Source organism: Panulirus ornatus, chromosome 47, assembly GCF_036320965.1.
Source record: "Panulirus ornatus isolate Po-2019 chromosome 47, ASM3632096v1, whole genome shotgun sequence".
Lineage (NCBI taxonomy): Eukaryota > Metazoa > Arthropoda > Malacostraca > Decapoda > Palinuridae > Panulirus > Panulirus ornatus.
The window spans coordinates 20,495,545-20,516,666 of NC_092270.1; the positions used below are offsets into that span (position 1 = coordinate 20,495,545).

The 21,122-nt window shown below is 48.4% G+C and overlaps 1 protein-coding gene across 14 annotated transcripts in view; it reads right to left on the minus strand.

The window, feature by feature from the left end:
- LOC139763652 (uncharacterized) overlaps positions 1-21,122 on the minus strand; it is a 235,881-nt gene that overhangs the window by 96,723 nt on the left and 118,036 nt on the right. For all 14 annotated transcript variants that reach the window (XM_071689932.1, XM_071689930.1, XM_071689931.1 and 11 more), the window contains one exon: positions 19,343-19,909. In XM_071689932.1, coding sequence (XP_071546033.1) covers positions 19,343-19,909 — 567 coding nt within the window. The remainder of the gene's footprint in view (positions 1-19,342; positions 19,910-21,122) is intronic.

The following is a 21,122-nucleotide window of genomic DNA, read 5'->3' on the forward strand; positions in this document are numbered from 1 at the left end:
TCGTGCTCAATCACCGTACCATCGTGCTCAACCATCGTGCTCAATCACCGTACCATCGTGCTCTACCACCGTACCGTCGTGCTCAACCATCGTACCGTCGTGCTCAACCATCGTACCGTCGTGCTCAACCACCATACCGTCGTGCTCAACCACCGTACCGTCGTGCTCAACCATCGTGCTCAATCACCGTACCATCGTGCTCTACCACCGTACCGTCGTGCTCAACCATCGTGCTCAATCACCGTACCATCGTGCTCAACCATCGTGCTCAATCACCGTACCATCGTGCTCTACCACCGTACCGTCGTGCTCAACCATCGTACCGTCGTGCTCAACCACCGTACCATCGTGCTCAACCACCGTACCATCGTGCTCAACCATCGTACCGTCGTGCTCAACCACCGTACCGTCGTGCTCAACCATCGTACCATCGTGCTCAACCATCGTACCGTCGTGCTCAACCATCGTACCGTCGTGCTCAACCATCGTACCGTCGTGCTCAAACCATCGTACCGTCGTGCTCTACCACCGTACCATCGTGCTCAACCATCGTACCGTCGTGCTCAACCATCGTACCGTCGTGCTCAACCACCGTACCGTCGTGCTCAACCATCGTACCGTCATGCTCAATCACCGTACCGTCGTGCTCAACCATCGTACCGTCGTGTTCAACCATCGTACCGTCGTGCTCAACCACCGTACCGTCGTGCTCAACCATCGTACCATCGTGCTCAACCACCGTACCGTCGTGCTCAACCATCGTACCGTCGTGCTCAACCATCGTACCGTCGTGCTCAAACCATCGTACCGTCGTGCTCTACCACCGTACCATCGTGCTCAACCATCGTACCGTCGTGCTCAACCACCGTACCGTCGTGCTCAACCATCGTACCGTCGTGCTCAACCACCGTACCGTCGTGCTCAACCATCGTACCGTCATGCTCAATCACCGTACCGTCGGCTCAACCATCGTGCTCAACCACCGTACCGTCGTGCTCAACCACCGTACCGTCGTGCTCAACCATCGTACCGTCGTGCTCAACCATCGTACCGTCATGCTCAATCACCGTACCGTCGTGCTCAACCATCGTACCGTCGTGCTGGGATAATTATACCCGACCTGGGGTAATCATAAACGACCTGGGGTAATCATACACGATTTGGGATAATCATACATGACCTGGGGTAATCATACACGATTTGGGATAATCATACATGACCTGGGGTAATCATACACGACCTGGGGTAATCATACACGATTTGGGATAATCATACATGACCTGGGGTAATCATACACGACCTGGGGTAATCATACATGATTTGGGTTAATCATACACGACCTGGGGTAATTATACACATAAGGTCATCATACACGACCTGGGGTAATCATACACGACCTGGGGTAATCATAAACGACCTGAGGTTATTATACATGACCTGGGGTAATTATACATGACCTGGGGTAATCATACACGACCTGGGGTAATTATACATGACCTGGGGTAATCATACATGACCTGGGGTTATTATACATGACCTTGGGTAATCATACATGACCTGGGGTAATCATACACGACCTGGGGTAATTATACACACGGGGTAATTATACCCGACCTGAGGTAATCATACACGACCTGGGGTAATCATAAACGACCTGAGGTTATCATACATGACCTGGGGTAATTATACATGACCTGGGGTAATCATACACGACCTGGGGTAATCATACACGACCTGGGGTAATCATAAACGACCTGGGGTAATCATAAACGACCTGAGGTTATCATACATGACCTGGGGTAATCATACATGACCTGGGGTAATCATACACGACCTGGGGTAATTATACACATGGGGTAATTATACCCGACCTGAGGTAATCATACACGACCTGGGGTAATCATAAACGACCTGAGGTTATCATACATGACCTGGGGTAATTATACATGACCTGGGGTAATTACACATGACCTGGGGTAATCATACATGACCTGGGGTAATTATACATAACCTGGGGTAATCATACATGACCTGGGGTAATCATACATAACCTGGGGTAATTATACATGACCTGGGGTAATTATACATGACCTGGGGTAATCATACATGACCTGGGGTAATCATACATGACCTGGGGTAATCATACATGACCTGGGGTAATTATACATGACCTGGGGTAATCATACATGACCTGGGGTAATTACACATGACCTGGGGTAATCATACATGACCTGGGGTTATTATACATGACCTGGGGTAATCATACATGACCTGGGGTAATCATACACGACCTGGGGTAATTATACACACGGGGTAATTATACCCGACCTGAGGTAATCATACACGACCTGGGGTAATCATAAACGACCTGAGGTTATCATACATGACCTGGGGTAATTATACATGACCTGGGGTAATCATACACGACCTGGGGTAATCATAAACGACCTGGGGTAATCATAAACGACCTGAAGTTATCATACATGACCTGGGGTAATCATACACGACCTGGGATGATTATACACATGGGGTAATTATACCCGACCTGAGGTAATCATACACGACCTGGGGTAATCATAAACGACCTGAGGTTATCATACATGACCTGGGGTAATTACACATGACCTGGGGTAATCATACATGACCTGGGGTAATTATACATAACCTGGGGTAATCATACATGACCTGGGGTAATCATACATAACCTGGGGTAATTATACATGACCTGGGGTAATCATACATGACCTGGGGTAATCATACATGACCTGGGGTAATTATACATGACCTGGGGTAATTATACATGACCTGGGGTAATTAGCTATAATCATAGATGACTTTCAAGAAAGACGCCGACAAGCCAAACGAATCCAACGAACAGAAATTCGCGCTTAACGAATCTTTTCGAACGACGTATGATTACGAAGCCAACATGATGACACCATCATTATAATCATTATGATAATCATGATTATCATAATGATAATCATCACTATCATCACAACAACATAATGTTATAACAGACCTAACTACTGTATACATGACTGGCCCAGCCCAGCCCAGCCCAGGCCAGCGTAACTACCAAATGAGCCTGTCATCATCCTACGTCATCATTGGTGGGGATTTCCTGTTATCTGGGTCGTTAGCCAGGTGACCCCGGAGCAAGTGCGGCCTGACCTCTGACCCCTGACCCCTCTGTGTGTGGGGGGGGGAGGGGGGCTGGCAGCCACAGTGGGGGCCCCTCACTCCACACCCCACAGCTGCGCACTAGACTCACAGTTAATACAGTCTCGCGCAGGGATTTAACCAGTAATCGCTGGGATTTAATCTAGTAATCGCTGGGATTTAACAAGTAATCGCTAGGATTTAATCTAGTAATCGCTGGGATTTAACAAGTAATCGCTAGGATTTAATCTAGTAATCGCTGGGATTTAACAAGTAATCGCTAGGATTTAATCTAGTAATCGCTGGGATTTAACAAGTAATCGCTGGGATTTAATCTAGTAATCGCTGGGATTTAACCAGTAATCGCTGGGATTTAATCTAGTAATCGCTGGGATTTAACCAGTAATCGCTGGGATTTAACCAGTAATCGCTGGGATTTAATGCAGTAATCGCTGGGATTTAACCAGTAATCGCTGGGATTTAACCAGTAATCGCTGGGATTTAATCTAGTAATCGCTGGGATTTAACCAGTAATCGCTGGGATTCAACCATTAATCGCTGGGATTTAACCAGTAATCGCCGGGATTTAACCAGTAATCGCTGGGATTTAATCTAGTAATCGCTGGGATTTAACCAGTAATCGCCGGGATTTAACCAGTAATCGCTGGGATTTAATCTAGTAATCGCTGGGATTTAACAAGTAATCGCTAGGATTTAATCTAGTAATCGCTGGGATTTAACCAGTAATCGCTGGGATTTAACCAGTAATCGCTGGGATTTAATCTAGTAATCGCTGGGATTTAACCAGTAATCGCCGGGATTTAACCAGTAATCGCTGGGATTTAACCAGTAATCGCCGGGATTTAACCAGTAATCGCTGGGATTTAATCTAGTAATCGCTGGGATTTAACCAGTAATCGCCGGGATTTAACCAGTAATCGCCGGGATTTAACCAGTAATCGCCGGGATTTAACCAGTAATCGCTGGGATTTAACCAGTAATCGCCGGGATTTAACCAGTAATCGCTGGGATTTAATCTAGTAATCGCCGGGATTTAACCAGTAATCGCCGGGATTTAACCAGTAATCGCTGGGATTTAACCAGTAATCGCCGGGATTTAACCAGTAATCGCCGGGATTTAACCAGTAATCGCCGGGATTTAACCAGTAATCGCTGGGATTTAACCAGTAATCGCCGGGATTTAACCAGTAATCGCTGGGATTTAATCTAGTAATCGCCGGGATTTAACCAGTAATCGCCGGGATTTAACCAGTAATCGCTGGGATTTAACCAGTAATCGCCGGGATTTAACCAGTAATCGCCGGGATTTAACCAGTAATCGCCGGGATTTAACCAGTAATCGCTGGGATTTAACCAGTAATCGCTGGGATTTAACCAGTAATCGCTGGGATTTAATCCAGTAATGTTAGTATTTTTTCCTAACCTCGACAGATAAAGTATCAGTTAACATTTATCTATATTTACTTATGTATCTATATTTACTTAAGTATCTATATTTACTTAAGTATCTATATTTACTTATGTATCTATATTTACTTAAGTATCTATATTTACTTAAGTATCTATATTTACTTAAGTATCTATATTTACTTAAGTATCTACATTTACTTATGTATCTATATTTACTTATGTATCTATATTTACTTAAGTATCTATATTTACTTATGTATCTATATTTACTTATGTATCTATATTTACTTAAGTATCTATATTTACTTATGTATCTATATTTACTTAAGTATCTATATTTACTTATGTATCTATATTTACTTATGTATCTATATTTACTTAAGTATCTATATTTACTTAAGTATCTATATTTACTTATGTATCTATATTTACTTATGTATCTATATTTACTTATGTATCTATATTTACTTAAGTATCTATATTTACTTAAGTATCTATATTTACTTATGTATCTATATTTACTTATGTATCTATCATAAGGGTCGTACAGTCGTGCTCAATGGTCGTAGCTTCGTGCTCAAGGGTCGTAGCTTCGTGCTCAAGGGTCGTACCGTCGTGCTCAAGGGTCGTAGCTTCGTGCTCAAGGGTCGTACCGTCGTGTTCAAGGGTCGTACCGTCGTGCTCAAGGGTCGTACCGTCCTTCTCAAGAGTCGTACCGTCCTGCTCAAGGGTCGTACCGTCGTGCTCAAGGGTCGTACCGTCGTGTTCAAGGGTCGTACCGTCGTGCTCAAGGGCTGTACCGTCGTGCTCAAGGGTCGTACCGTCGTGCTTAAGGGCTGTACCGTCGTGCTTAAGGGTCGTACCATCGTGTTCAAGGGTCGTACCGTGGCACTCAAGGGTCGTGCCGCCATGCACACGACGGGCCACACACAAGAGTCATGAGCGACACACATGACCCCTTCAGGTCAGAGGCAGTGCGAAAGTTCACAAGTTTTACGGTGCGAAAGTTCAGACGCTTCTGGTGCGAAAGTTCAAAGTTTTACGGTGCGAAAGTTCAGATGCTTCTGGTGCGAAAGTTAAGACCTCCACACTGTATACCCCAAACCAGTTCCACCTTCCACACTGTATACCCCAAACCAGTTCCACCTTCCACACTGTATACCCCAAACCAGCTCCACCTTTCGCACTGTATACCACAAACCAGCTCCACCTTCCACACTGTATACCCCAGACCAGCTCCACCTTCCACACTGTATACCCCAGACCAGCTCCACCTTCCACACTGTATACGCAAGACCAGCTCCACCTTCCACACTATACCCCAGACCAGCTCCACCTTCCACACTGCATACCACAAACCAGCTCCACCTTCCACACTGTATACCCCAGACCAGCTCCACCTTCCACAATGTATACGCAAGACCAGCTCCACCTTCCACACAGTGTACCACAGACCAGCTCCACCTTCCACACAGTGTACCACAGACCAGCTCCACCTTCCACACTGCATACCACAAACCAGCTCCACCTTCCACACTGTATACCCCAGACCAGCTCCACCTTCCACACTGCATACCACAGACCAGCTCCACCTTCCACACTGTATACCCCAGACCAGCTCCACCTTCCACACTGTATACGTAAGACCAGCTCCACCTTCCACACTGCATACCACAAACCAGCTCCACCTTCCACACAGTGTACCACAGACCAGCTCCACCTTCCACACTGTATACCCCAGACCAGCTCCACCTTCCACACAGTGTGCCACAGACCAGCTCCACCCTCCACACTGTATACCCCAGACCAGCTCCACCTTCCACATTGCATACCACAAACCAGCTCCACCTTCCACACTGTATACCCCAGACCAGCTCCACCTTCCACACTGTATACGTAAGACCAGCTCCACCTTCCACACTGCATACCACAAACCAGCTCCACCTTCCACACAGTGTACCACAGACCAGCTCCACCTTCCACACTGTATACCCCAGACCAGCTCCACCTTCCACACAGTGTACCACAGACCAGCTCCACCCTCCACACTGTATACCCCAGACCAGCTCCACCTTCCACACTGCATACCACAAACCAGCTCCACCTTCCACACAGTGTACCACAGACCAGCTCCACCCTCCACACTGTATACCCCAGACCAGCTCCACCTTCCACACTGCATACCACAAGCCAGCTCCACCTTCCACACTGTATAAACCAGACCAGCTCCACCCTCCACACTGTATACCCCAGACCAGCTCCACCTTCCACACTGCATACCACAAACCAGCTCCACCTTCCACACAGTGTGCCACAGACCAGCTCCACCCTCCACACTGTATACCCCAGACCAGCTCCACCTTCCACACTGCATACCACAAGCCAGCTCCACCTTCCACACTGTATAAACCAGACCAGCTCCACCTTCCACACTGTATTCACCACGGGGGGCGTCTACCAGAGTAGATCCTAGTCTACCATCTACCGTAGGCCGGGGGGGGGGGGGGCACTGGCATGAGCAGACAGGGTAGGTCATGCAGGCGGGGCAACACTGGGGGAGGGTCAGGGGTCAAAGGTCAGGACCCCATTACCCCCCCTCTCCCTCTCCCCCCCCAGCACAGGTTAAGGTCAGGTTTAACCATCATGTGTGTGTGAGAACTTTGTGGTCAGGTGAAATGCAATTTCACTCACAACAGGTTCTCACAACCACTGGTACTCACAACCACTGGTGCTCACAATCACTGGTTCTCACAACCACTGGTACTCACAACCACTGGTACTCACAACCACTGGTACTCACAACCACTGGTTCTCACAACCACTGGTACTCACAACCACTGGATCTCATAACCACTGGTACTCACAACCACTGGTACTCACAACCACTGGATCTCACAACCACTGGTACTCACAACTACTGGATCTCACAACCACTGGTACTCACAACCACTGGTACTCACAACCACTGGTTCTCACAACCACTGGTACTCACAACCACTGGTTCTCACAACCACTGGTACTCACAACCACTGGTACTCACAACCACAGGTACTCACAACCACTGATTCTCACAACCACTGGTACTCACAACCACTGGTACTCACAACCACTGGTTCTCACAACCACTGGTACTCACAACCACTGGTACTCACAACCACAGGTACTCACAACCACTGATTCTCACAACCACTGGTACTCACAACCACTGGTACTCACAACCACTGGTTCCCACAACCACTGGTGCTCACAACCACTGGTACTCACAACCACTGGTACTCACAACCACTGGTACTCACAACCACTGGTACTCACAACCACAGGTACTCACAACCACTGATTCTCACAACCACTGGTACTCACAACCACTGGTACTCACAACCACTGGTTCCCACAACCACTGGTGCTCACAACCACTGGTACTCACAACCACTGGTACTCACAACCACTGGTTCTCACAACCACTGGTACTCAACCACTGGTTCTCACAACCACTGGTACTCACAACCACAGGTACTCACAACCACTGATTCTCACAACCACTGGTTCCCACAACCACTGGTGCTCACAACCACTGGTACTCACAACCACTGGTACTCACAACCACAGGTACTCACAACCACTGATTCTCACAACCACTGGTTCCCACAACCACTGGATCTCACAACCACTGGTACTCACAACCACTGGTACTCACAACCACTGGTTCTCACAACCACTGGTACTCACAACCACTGGTACTCACAACCACTGGTTCTCACAACCACTGGTTCTCACAACCACTGGTTCTCACAACCACTGGTACTCACAACCACTGGTTCTCACAACCACTGGTACTCACAACCACTGGTACTCACAACCACTGGTACTCACAACCACTGGTACTCACAACCACTGGTTCTCACAACCACTGTTCTCACAACCACTGGTACTCACAACCACTGGTTCTCACAACCACTGGTACTCACAACCACTAGTACTCAACCACTGGTTCTCACAACCACTGGTTCTCACAACCACTGGTTCTCACAACCACTGGTATCTCACAACCACTGGTTCTCACAACCACTGGTACTCACAACCACTGGTTCTCACAACCACTGGTACTCACAACCACTGGTCTCACAACCACTGGTACTCACAACCACTGGTACTCACAACCACTGGTTCTCACAACCACTGGTTCTCACAACCACTGGTACTCACAACCACTGGTTCTCACAACCACTGGTTCTCACACCACTGGTACTCACAACCACTGGTACTCACAACCACTGGATCTCACAACCACTGGTACTCACAACCACTGGTACTCACAACCACTGGTTCTCACAACCACTGGTACTCACAACCACTGGTACTCACAACCACTGGTTCTCACAACCACTGGTTCTCACAACCACTGGTACTCACAACCACTGGATCTCACAACCACTGGTTCTCACAACCACTGGTACTCACAACCACTGGTTCTCACAACCACTGGTACTCACAACCACTGGTACTCACAACCACTGGTACTCACAACCACTGGATCTCACAACCACTGGTTCTCACAACCACTGGTACTCACAACCACTGGTGCTCACAACCACTGGTTCTCAACCACTGGATCTCGCAACCACTGGTTCTCACAACCACTGGATCTCACAACCACTGGTACTCACAACCACTGGTGCTCACAACCACTGGTGCTCACAACCACTGGTTCTCACAACCACTGGTACTCACAACCACTGGTACTCACAACCACAGGTACTCACAACCACTGGTACTCACAACCACTGGTGCTCACAACCACTGGTGCTCACAACCACTGGTTCTCACAACCACTGGTACTCACAACCACTGGTGCTCACAACCACTGGTACTCACAACCACTGAATCTCACAACCACTGGTACTCACAACACGACGGCACAACCCTTGAGCATGACGGTACGACCCTTGAGCACGATAGTACGACCCTTGAGCACGAAGGTACGACCCTTGAGCACGACGGTATGACCCTTGAGCACGATAGTACGACCCTTGAGCACGACGGTACGACCCTTGAGCATGACAGTACGACCCTTGAACACGACGGTACAACCTTTGAGCACGACGGCAAGACCCTTGAACACGACGGTACGACCCTTGAACACGACGGTACGACCCTTGAACACGACGGTACGACCCTCAGCCTGACACAGACTAACCTTTCTCTAATTTCTAATATTCTAATCTCAAGGACAAAAGGACCCCAGACACAATACAATAGGGGCAGCATACACAATACAGTAGGGGCAGCATACACAATACAGTAGGGGCAGCATACACAATACAGTAGGGGCAGCATACACAATACAGTAAGGGTAACCTGCACAATACAGTAAGGACTCAATCCACAATACATTAAGGACAACATCCACAATACAGTAAGTACCCCATCCACAATAGTAGAAACTCCATCCACAATATATTAGAAACCCCATTCACAATACAGTAGAAATAGATACCCCAACCACAATACAGTAGAGACCCCATCCACAATACAGTAGAAACCCCATCCACAATAGTAGAAACCCCATTCACAATACAGTAGAAATAGAGACCCCAACCACAATACAGTAGAAACCCCATCCACAATACAGTAGAAACCCCATCCACAATACAGTAGAAACCCCATCCACAATAGTAGAAACCCCATCCACAATATAGTAGAAATCCCATCCACAGTACAGTAGAAACCCCATCCACAATACAGTAGAAACCCCATCCACAATAGTAGAAACCCCATCCACAATATAGAAACCCCATTCACAATACAGTAGAAATAGAAACCCCAACCACAATACAGTAGAAACCCCATCCACAATACAGTAGAAACCCCATCCACAATAGTAGAAACCCCATCCACAATAGTAGAAACCCCATCCACAATAGTAGAAACCCCATCCACAATATAGTAGAAACCCCATCCACAATACAGTAGAAACCCCATCCACGATACAGTGGAAAACCCATCCACAATACAGTAGAAACCCCATCCACAATATAATAGAAACCCCATTCGCAATACAGTAGAAATAGAAACCCCATCCACAATACAGTAGAAACCCCATCCACAATACAGTAAAACCCCATCCACAATACAGTAGAAACCCCATCCACAATACATCCCGGTGCCTGCCTGTACTGCCGTATTACCTGCTCACGGACAGGCTTCGCTATTGTGCCGATCTCATTTGAAGTGGCTCGCTATTGTGCCGACGTCATCTGCGAAATCTCACCCAACTTTCTATTGCCATTAAATAAATGGCTCAATAAATGTCCCGTCCGTGTGTGGCTGTGACCTCGGGGGGGAAAAAAAGGCCATGTGTTGCTCTGACGTCACCAGCACAAGACTTAGATGACGTCACCGCTGGTAATGCACCATCAACTATAATGAGCGGGGGAGGTGACGTCATCACTTAGATGACGTCACCGCCGGTCATGTACCATCAGCTGTAATGAGCGGGGAGGTGACGTCATCACTGGTGGCCCACATACGCGAACGCTTGTTATGATGTCAGCATAGCCAAATGATTCGAAAATAGATGTGATGTCACCGTCAGCGGTCACCCATTCACGTGGATGACTTATGTCACCCACACACGTGGATAGCTTATGTGATGTCATCCACACAAATGGATCTTATGTCATCCACACACGTGGATGGTTTATGTGGTCATCCACACAAGTGGATGGCTTATATGATGTCATCCACACACGTGGATAGCTTATGTGATGTCATCCACACAAGTGGATCGTGTCATCCACACACGTGGATGGCTGCAGTGGTCTCCTACATACGTGGATGGCTTATGTGATGTCACCAACACGAGTGGATGGCTTATGTGATGTCATCCGCACAAGTGGATGTCTTATGTGATGTCATCCACACACGTGGATGGCTTCTGTGATGTCTCCCACAAACATGGATGGCTTATGTGGTCACTTACACAAGTGGATGACTTATGTGTTGTCACCCAAACACGTGGATCGCTTATGTGATCATCCAGACAAATTGATGGCTTATGTGATGTATCCCACACAAGTGGATGGCTTATGTGATGTCACCCGCACAAGTGGATGGCTTATGTGATGTCACCCGCACAAGTGGATGGCTTATGTGATGTCACCCACACAAGTGGATGGCTAATGTGATGTCACCCACAAAAGTGGATGTCTTATGTGATGTCCCACACAAGTGGATGGCTTGTGATGTCTCCCACACAAGTGGATGGCTTGTGTGATGTCACCCACACAAGTGGATGGTTTATGTGATGTCACCGACACAAGTAGATGGCTTATGTGATGTCTCCACACTAGTGGATGGTTTATGTGATGTCTCCCACACAAGTGGATGGCTTATGTGATGTCTCCCACACAAGTGGATGGCTTCTGTGATGTCTCCCACACTAGTGGATGGCTTGTGTGATGTCACCCACACAAGTGGATGACTTATGTGATGTATCCCACACAAGTGGATGGTTTATGAGATGTCTCCCACACAAGTGGATGGCTTATGTGATGTCTCCCACAAAAGTGGATGGCTTATGTGATGTCCCACACAAGTGGATGGCTTATGTGATGTCCCACACAAGTGGATCGCTTATGTGATGTCTCCCACAGAAAAGGATGGCTTATGTGATGTCTCCCACGCAAGTGGATGGCTTATGTGATGTCTCCCACAGAAAAGGATGGCTTATGTGATGTATCCCACGCAAGTGGATGGTTTATGTGATGTCACCGACACAAGTAGATGGCTTATGTGATGTTCCCACACTAGTGGATGGCTTATGTGATGTCACCCATCTATGTATATGGCAGACATGATGTCAACTCTGACCTGACCCCAAGGTGTACATAGCTGGTGACGTCATCTGACCCAGTATAGCCAGTGGGTTGACCTGACCCAGCCCAGCCAGGGGGTTGACCTGACCCAGCCCAGCCAGGGGGTTGACCTGACCCAGCCCAGCCAGGGGGTTGACCTGACCCAGCCCAGCCAGGGGGCTAACCTGACCCAGGAGAGCCAGTGGGTTGACCTGACCTCACCTGACCCAGCCTAGCCAGGGGGTTGACCTGACCTCACCTGACCCAGGCTAGCCAGGAGGTTGACCTGACCTTACCTGACCCAGCCTAGCCAGGGGGTTGACCTGACCTCACCTGACCCAGCCTAGCCAGAGGGTTGACCTGACCTCACCTGACCCAGGCTAGCCAGGAGGTTGACCTGACCTTACCTGACCCAGGCTAGCCAGGGGGTTGACCTGACCCAGGCTAGCCAGTGGACTGACCTGAAATCACATGACCCAGGTTAGCCAGTAGGCTGACTACCTGAAGTGACTCAGAATAGCTAGTGGGTTGACCTGACCCAGGATAGCCAGTGGGTTGACCTGACCCAGGCTAGCCAGTGGGTGGACCTGAACTCAAATGACGCAAGTTAGTCAGTGGGCTGACTACCTGAAGTGACTCAGAATAGCTAGTGGGTTGACCTGACCCACGATAGCCAGTGGCTTGACCTGACCTGACCTGACCTCACCTTGCGTCTGGAGAGGCTGACACGCTTCCTCTTGAGGTGACCTTCCAGCTGTAGCAGCCCCAACATGTGATTGACCACTAGGTGCCACATGGTTACTACCCAGTGGATGCTGACAGCTGCCTGACACTCTCCAGTGGATGCTGACAGCTGCTTGACACTCCCCAGTGGCTGCTGACAGCTGCCTGACACTTCCCAGTGGCTGCTGACCACTGGCTGACGCTCCCCAGTGAGTGCTGACAGCTGCCTGACACTCCTCAGTGGGTGCTCACAGCTGCCTGACACTTCCCAGTGGATGCTGACGATGGCTGACACTCCCAAGTGGCTGCTGACCACTGGCTGACACTTGCCAGTGGGTACTGACGATGGCTGACACTCCCCAGTGGCTGCTGACCAGTCTGACACTCCCCAGTGGGTGATGACCACTGTTTGACACTCCCCAGTGGATGCTGACAACTTGCAGGCACTCTCCAGTGGGTGCTGAGAACTTGCACACTTCTTAGTGGGTGTTGACCGTTGGCTGGCACTTTCCAGTGGGTGATGACCGTTGGCAGTCACTCCCTAGTGGGTGCTGACCGCTGGCTGACACTCCCCAGTGGGTGCTGACAACTTCCAGACACTCTACAGCGGGTGCTGACCACAGGCTGACACTCCCCAGTGGGCGCTGACGATGGCTGACACTCCCCAGCGGATGCTAAGCACTGGCTGACACTCGTCCAGGACGTCAGCGGACACACAACACAGCAGGGTAAGCCACCGTCAGCTTCGCATAGTTCGGTACACACACAGAGTGTACATACAGTGTACACACACAGAGTGTACATACACACAGTGTACACACACACACAGAGTGTACACAAGGCTTACGATGACGTAAAACTGAGGAGTTAGAGAGAGTTGAGGAGGTTGTACCAGCGGGAGGTTAGAATGTATACGTACGCGCGCCAGACGCGGGAGCGACGCGCGCGCGCACTTTCCAGTACGTTTCCAGTGGCGAACTGACGCGAGGGGGCGCGGGGGCGCCACGCCTCCCTTGGGGGGCGGGGCGGCCGGCTGGCTTCCAGACCTCTGGCCCCTCCCCCTACCAGAGGCAGGGTGACGTCATCACTACACCTCCCCCTCCCCTTATCAGAGGCAGGGTGACGTCATCACTACACCTCCCCTTATCAGAGGCAGGGTGACGTCATCACTACACCTCCCCTTATCAGAGGCAGGGTGACGTCATCACTACACCCCCCTCCCCCTACCAGAGGCAGGGTGACGTCATCACTACACCCCCCACCCTACCAGAGGCAGGGTGACGTCATCACTACACCCCCCACCAGAGGCAGGGTGACGTCATCACTTTTCTTTCTTACTTAACACTTATTTTTAAAGTGGATTCGTTGAAATCAAAGTCTCCCATCATACTGGCTCCACACAATCATTCTCCCACTGCATCCAATCCCCAATCATTCCTCAGTATTCTTAGCCCTAATCAATTCTCTCATTGTATCTATCTATCTATCTATCTATCTCTTCCTCGTACTATCTATTTCTGTCATGCATTTCACATGAACATGACATCCTATGACAGTGTTATCCATGCAGTCTATCTCATAACTTCACAACACACAACCCTTCCCATCACCTTCATCCTATCCCATCACCTTCATCCTATTCCATTAACCCACCCCATCACCTTCATCCTATTCCATCAACCCATCCCATCACCTTCATCCTATTCCATCAACCCATCCCATCACCATCCTATTCCATCAACCCTTCCCATCACCTTCATTCTACTCCATCAACCCATCCCATCTCCTCCATCCTATTCCATCAACCCATCCCATCACCTTCACCCTATTCCATCACCTTCATCCTATTCCATCAACCCATCCCATCACCTCCATCCTATTCCATCAACCCATCCCATCACCTTCATCCTACTCCATCAACCCATCCCATCACCATCCTATCCCATCACCTTCATCCTATTCCATCAACCCATCCCATCACCTCCATCCTATTCCATCAACCCATCCCATCACCTTCATCCTACTCCATCAACCCATCCCATCACCTTCATCCTATCCCATCAACCCATCCCATCCCCTTCATCCTATTCCATCAACCCATCCCATCACCATCCTATTCCATCAACCCTTCCCATCACCATTCAATTCCATCAACCCTTCCCATCACCTTCATCCTATTCCATCAACCTATCCCATCACCATCCTATTCCATCACCTCCATCCTATTCATCAACCCATCCCATCACCTCCATCCTATTCCATCAACCCATCCCATCACCATCCTATTCCATCACCTCCATCCTATTCATCAACCCATCCCATCACCTTCACCCTATTCCATCAACCCATCCCATCACCTTCATCCTATTCCATCAACCCTTCCCATCACCTTCATTCTATTCCATCAACCCTTCCCATCACCTTCATCCTATTCCATCAACCCATCCCATCACCATCCTATTCCATCAACCCACCCCATCACCTTCATCCTATTCCATCAACCCATCCCATGACTCATCCTATTCCATCAACCCTTCCCATCACCTTCACCCTATTCCATCAACCCATCCCATCACTTTCATCCTGTTCCATCAACCCATCTCATCACCATCCTATTCCATCAACCCATCCCATTACCTTCATCCTACTCCATCAACCCATCTCATCACCTTCATCCTATTCCATCAACCCATCCCGTCACCTTCATCCTATTCCATTAACCCATCCCATCACCATCCAATTCCATTAACCCATCCCATCACCATCCTATTTCATCAACCCATCCCGTCACCTTCATCCTATTCCATCAACCCATCCCATCACTCATCCTATTCCATCAACCCTTCCCATCACCTTCATCCTATTCCATCAACCCATCCCATCACCTTCATCCTATTCCATCAACCCATCCCAACACTTTCATCCTATTCTAAGGATAAGGTAAGGTAGGCGTGTGGGGTAAGAAAGGGGTGTGGGGTACGGTAAGGGGTGTGGGGTAAGGTAAGGGTGTGGGGTAAGGTAAGGGTGTGGGCTAAGGAAGGGGTGTGGGGTAAGGTAAAGGTGTGGGGTAAGGTAAGGGGTGTGAGGTAAGGTAAGGGTGTGAGGTAAGGTAGGCGGTGTGGGGTAAGGTAAGGGGTGTGGGGTAAGGAAGGGGTGTGGGGTAAGGTAAGGGGTGTGGGGTAAGGTAAGGGTTGTGGGGTAAGGTAAGGGGTGTGGGGTAAGGCGTGTTGGATAAGGAAGGGGTGTGGGGTAAAGGGTGTGGGGTAAGGTAGGGGGTGTGGGGTAAGGTAGGGGGTGAGGGGTAAGGTAAGGCGTGTGGGGTAAGGTAAGGGGTGTGGGGTAAGGAAAAGGGTGTGGGGTATGGTAAGGGGTGTGGGGTAAGGTAAGGGGTGTGGGGTAAGGAAGGGGTGTGGGGTAAGGTAGGCGTGTGGGATAATGTAGGAGTGTGGGGTAAGGTAAGGGGTGTGGGGTAAGGAAAGGGGTGTGCGGTAAGGAAGGGGTGTGGAGTAAGGTAAGGGGTGTGAGGTAAGGTAAGGGGTGTGGGGTAAAGGGGTGTGGGGTACGGAAGGGGTGTGGGGGTTAGGTAAGGGGTGTGGGGTAAGGTAAGGGGTGTGGGGTAAGGAAAGGGGTGTGGGGTACGGAAGGGGTGTGGGGTAAGGTAATGGGAGTGGGTAAGGAAGGGGTGTGGGGTAAGGTAATGGGAGTGGGTAAGGTAATGGGAGTGGGTAAGGAAGGGGTGTGGGGTAAGGTAGGGGGGTTGGTTTACCCTGTGGGGGGCACAGCCTAGCCCTAGCCACCCCCCCTCCTCCTTCTATGTTATGCGTCACCCATCACCTGCCATGTTAACCCATCACCCACCACCACTCCATCATCCACCTCCCCATCACCAGTCATCCACCCATGATCCACCACGCCCCGTCAACTCGTCCATCACATCCCTTACCCATCTCTTCCCATATTCAAATAAGTTCCCTCACTACCACACTCACTATTTACTTCCCTACACACACCCTCCTTCTATAGCATTTCAATTCTGTTTCTTTTCTTTTTTTTTTGGCTTCTAAGAAAAAAATGAGTTATACAATTACGTTATCGCATATTCCATTATCTTTTTCTTTCTCTTTGTTTCCCTCAATGGTCGACATTAAGGTGGAGGGAGCAGCAGCTGCTGGAGGGAGGGAGGGAGGGAAGGTCTCCCTCCCTCCACAGGAAACACAAGTAACTGGGTTGATGTCTACCTGCCCCCCCCCCCCCCCCTCCAGGGCACGTGCTGACCTGTTTACACTCTGGGGCTGACTGACACCAGGCCTCGCCCCCCCCCCCCCCCCCCCCCAAGCTGACAACTGCCAGAGAGGTGTGTAGCCTAGGGTGAGAGGGAGGCCAGGTGTGTTGTGTAGTGGAGGGTGAGGGGCCAGGTGTGTTGCGTAGTGGAGGGTGAGGGGGGGCCAGGTGTGTGTTGTGTAGCAGAGGATGAGGGGTCAGGTGTGTGTTGTGTAGCAGAGGGTGAGGGGGGCCAGGTGTTTGTTGTGTAGCTGAGGGCGAGGGGCCAGGTGTGTTGTGTAGTAGAGGATGAGGGGCCAGGTGTGTTGCGTAGTGGAGGGTGAGGGGCCAGGTGTGTGTTGTGTAGTAGAGGGCGAGGGGCCAGGTGTGTTGTCTAGCAGAGGGTGAGGGGCCAGGTGTGTGTTGTGTAGCAGAGGATGAGGGGCCAGGTGTGTTGTGTAGCAAAGAGTGAGGGGCCAGATGTGTTGTGTAGCCCAGGATGAAGGGGCCAGGTGTGTTGTGTAGCAGAGGGTGAGGGGGGCCAGGTGTGTGTTGTGTAGCAGAGGGCGAGGGGGATAAAGGGCAGCGCCAGAGAAGGCCATGGGATGTTTATGGAGACGAAGGCAGGAGCTGTGGTGTTGTGGGGTGGAGGGTGTGTCATGACAACGGGGGGAAGATACACCAGGCACGTGCTGTGTACAGGTAGGGTCAGGGGAGCAACACCCTGGCTATGAAGAAAGCGTTTGCACACATTACCTCACCTTACACATACCAGGTGCTGGCTCACCACGTCAGTCTACCTCAACTGCTCGCTCTGGGACCATGTCCCATTATGGCCTCTCTTACCACCCTGGCTTTATAAGGCTGTAACCCGTAGGCCTATGTGGCATCCATGACCTGGCTATTCACACACACTTTACCGTTCTTACCCATGCCTTATGATGATCGTGGAATGTCGTTCACCCCTATAGCACAGTCTGTGATCACCTGCTTTCTCTGCACACTTGGTTAAGTTACAATGTTCAAGACCAAGGCTTGTGTACTTATGCACCTACTGCAGCCTAGTCAGTCAGGTACACTGGCTTTATATTTGTTTTGTAGGTTTTAAAGTACCCCGATCCATGATTCGTAACATTTAAAATTATTGATATCATTGGGCTGAGGAGTTTCAGGCCTTAATGAGACATTTCTCATAAATGGAAAAATAATCAGTTTTCAGTTCCTCATTCTAAAAAAAAACAGATCTGTCTTCTTTCCAAATGCTGTTTAACCCCTTTCTTTTCTATTTCTAATCTTTCACTGTTTGTCATACACAACTGCCTTGCATGGTGGCAAAACCCTTTCAATATCAAAATTCATAATGCACTCCACATACTAATCTAAAGCTATATCTAATACAGGCGCAGCTACCATACACCAACTCAGCACACCATAATATATAAATGATGTTCTCATGCTGTATTTGATCGCATTTCCCTGTTCCTGTCAATTTAAATAGTTCTGCAAGATTTCCTTATCCATGTTGAGTGGAGAAATGCCAATTTCTGTGGTGTATTGAGAGAATGTGCAACAAGTACGAGGAAGGTACGGGGAAACCATAAGACTTTTCAGCCACAAATCAACAACAGAGAAACCAAATCAGAGTAAACGTAAAACAGAGGTAAGATTCTGTGGCATAATAAGATACACACAATTCCATCGTTTCCCCATAAATTTCAATGTATGAGACATAATACTCTGTGAGGGTTTATTCTGTATGCACTAATTACATAAAATATCCATCATAAGTAAGACATCATGGATGTATACATGCAATTGTACAAACCAAAAGAAAAAAGCACAGCATTAGATCCCCATTCTAAATTCTAAATGAGTGATTATATGCAAAGCATAAACAAATAATGTGTTCTCACCTGTTGTTTCCGCAGTTCACTATGTCTGAGGTCCTCAAGCGAGCATCGGGTGGATGTCCTGCCACCATCTCTGCTCAATCCCACAGCTGCCATGCCCATACCAGGCGTCCATGAACCAGACATTGACAATGAGCCCACACCTGAACCACTGGAAGGTGTCCGCCGATGGCCAGACAAGCGAGATAAGGGGGTAGAGGTCATCATGGAAGGCAATGTGGCACTCTGAGTGGCTGGGGAAGCTGTGGCAGGAGGTGTAGGTGGTGCAGGGCTTGAGGGGGCAGGAGGATAGGAAACAGGCGGTGGCTGCGAGTAGTTGTTTATGAAAGTATTTGGTGCATGTGGGGCATGGTTCAAGGGGGGAGTGAGGGCATGGCTACTGATGGGTGGGCTTGGTGGAGGAGGAAGCGAGCGGTACATCATGTTGTGGACTGATGTCATGCCCGAGGAAGAGATCATGGAGACACCACTGGTAACACCAGGAAGCCCAGAACCACCAGTGGGGCTTGGGCTGCCAGGGCTCCACCGAGAGGATGTGATGGGTGCTCGAGGGGCCACAGGAGGTGGTGCCTGTTAAAAAACACACACACAAAAAAAATTATCATAATGCTAAAAACAAATTCTGCTATATCAACTTATCTTCATATTTGTAACGTATTACTAAGTTTGCATTACACAATATATGACCATCTAATCATGACAAAATGACACTATAAACTTAACAGTAGTCATAAACTCTCTCTACTTCAATAACCCCTTACTTTAGATAACAACACATACAAAAATATGAGTAATTCACAGCAAGAAGTTTATCTAAATATTATATAAACAATGTCATTGATTTTATTGATTTCATCTACAAGGCAAACTATTTCCCAGCCATTTTCAAGCAAATGCTATATATTCTATAAAATCTGGATTTTTTCTTTCTAATAATAATTGGTGTATTGATCTATCAGGTTTAGAAAATTATCATAAAATGCACAAAGAACTACAAAGTCGATGTTAATATACAACATGTTCTTCAAGAAGTGTGACTGCTACAACATAACAGGTATTTCATAGAACATGAACGACTGGTCCACTCCATATTCATACATAAAACACACCACATATATATACATATGCCACATCGGAGACTATCAGAGAGAAATCTCACAACAGACATCACATTCAATCGACGCAAAGCCCATCCACGTGAGCAATAAAAACACATTCCATTAACATGTACAGTACATCTTAAGTTTATATCATGGACTACTCCAGAGAAACAGAAAAACTTTTCATGAATGACTTCTAACAAGCTTCCAACTGATCAAGTTACAAAACACATATCAGAGAACACTTAATGACGAACTGAGTATTCAACAAGTCAAGGGTGCTTCAACGGGATGTGCAAGGGAAGGGGACAGGAATGCACAGTGCAACCAAGAATAAATTACAAATTATGCATATCACACAATCAGAAGAAAGAGGATGATAATTAAAATACATAAATGGACATACCAGTTCTGGTTTAGTCTTAAGAAGCACATAGCTTTAGGGAAGTGAACAAGTATTAGTTCGCACAAAAAGGAGTTCTTTTTCAATGACTTATCTAGAATATTTTTTCTCCTACCACCCACATTATTTGGTTTATTAACTGACAATAAATCAACACATACATAAATTAATATATAACGCTAAATATAGTTATTCACTTCATATTTGTGCTTGCCTGTCTTGCCACTGAGTGGTGGCATTAGGCATAAACAAACGAGCCTTTAAGGAAAAATTCTACTTT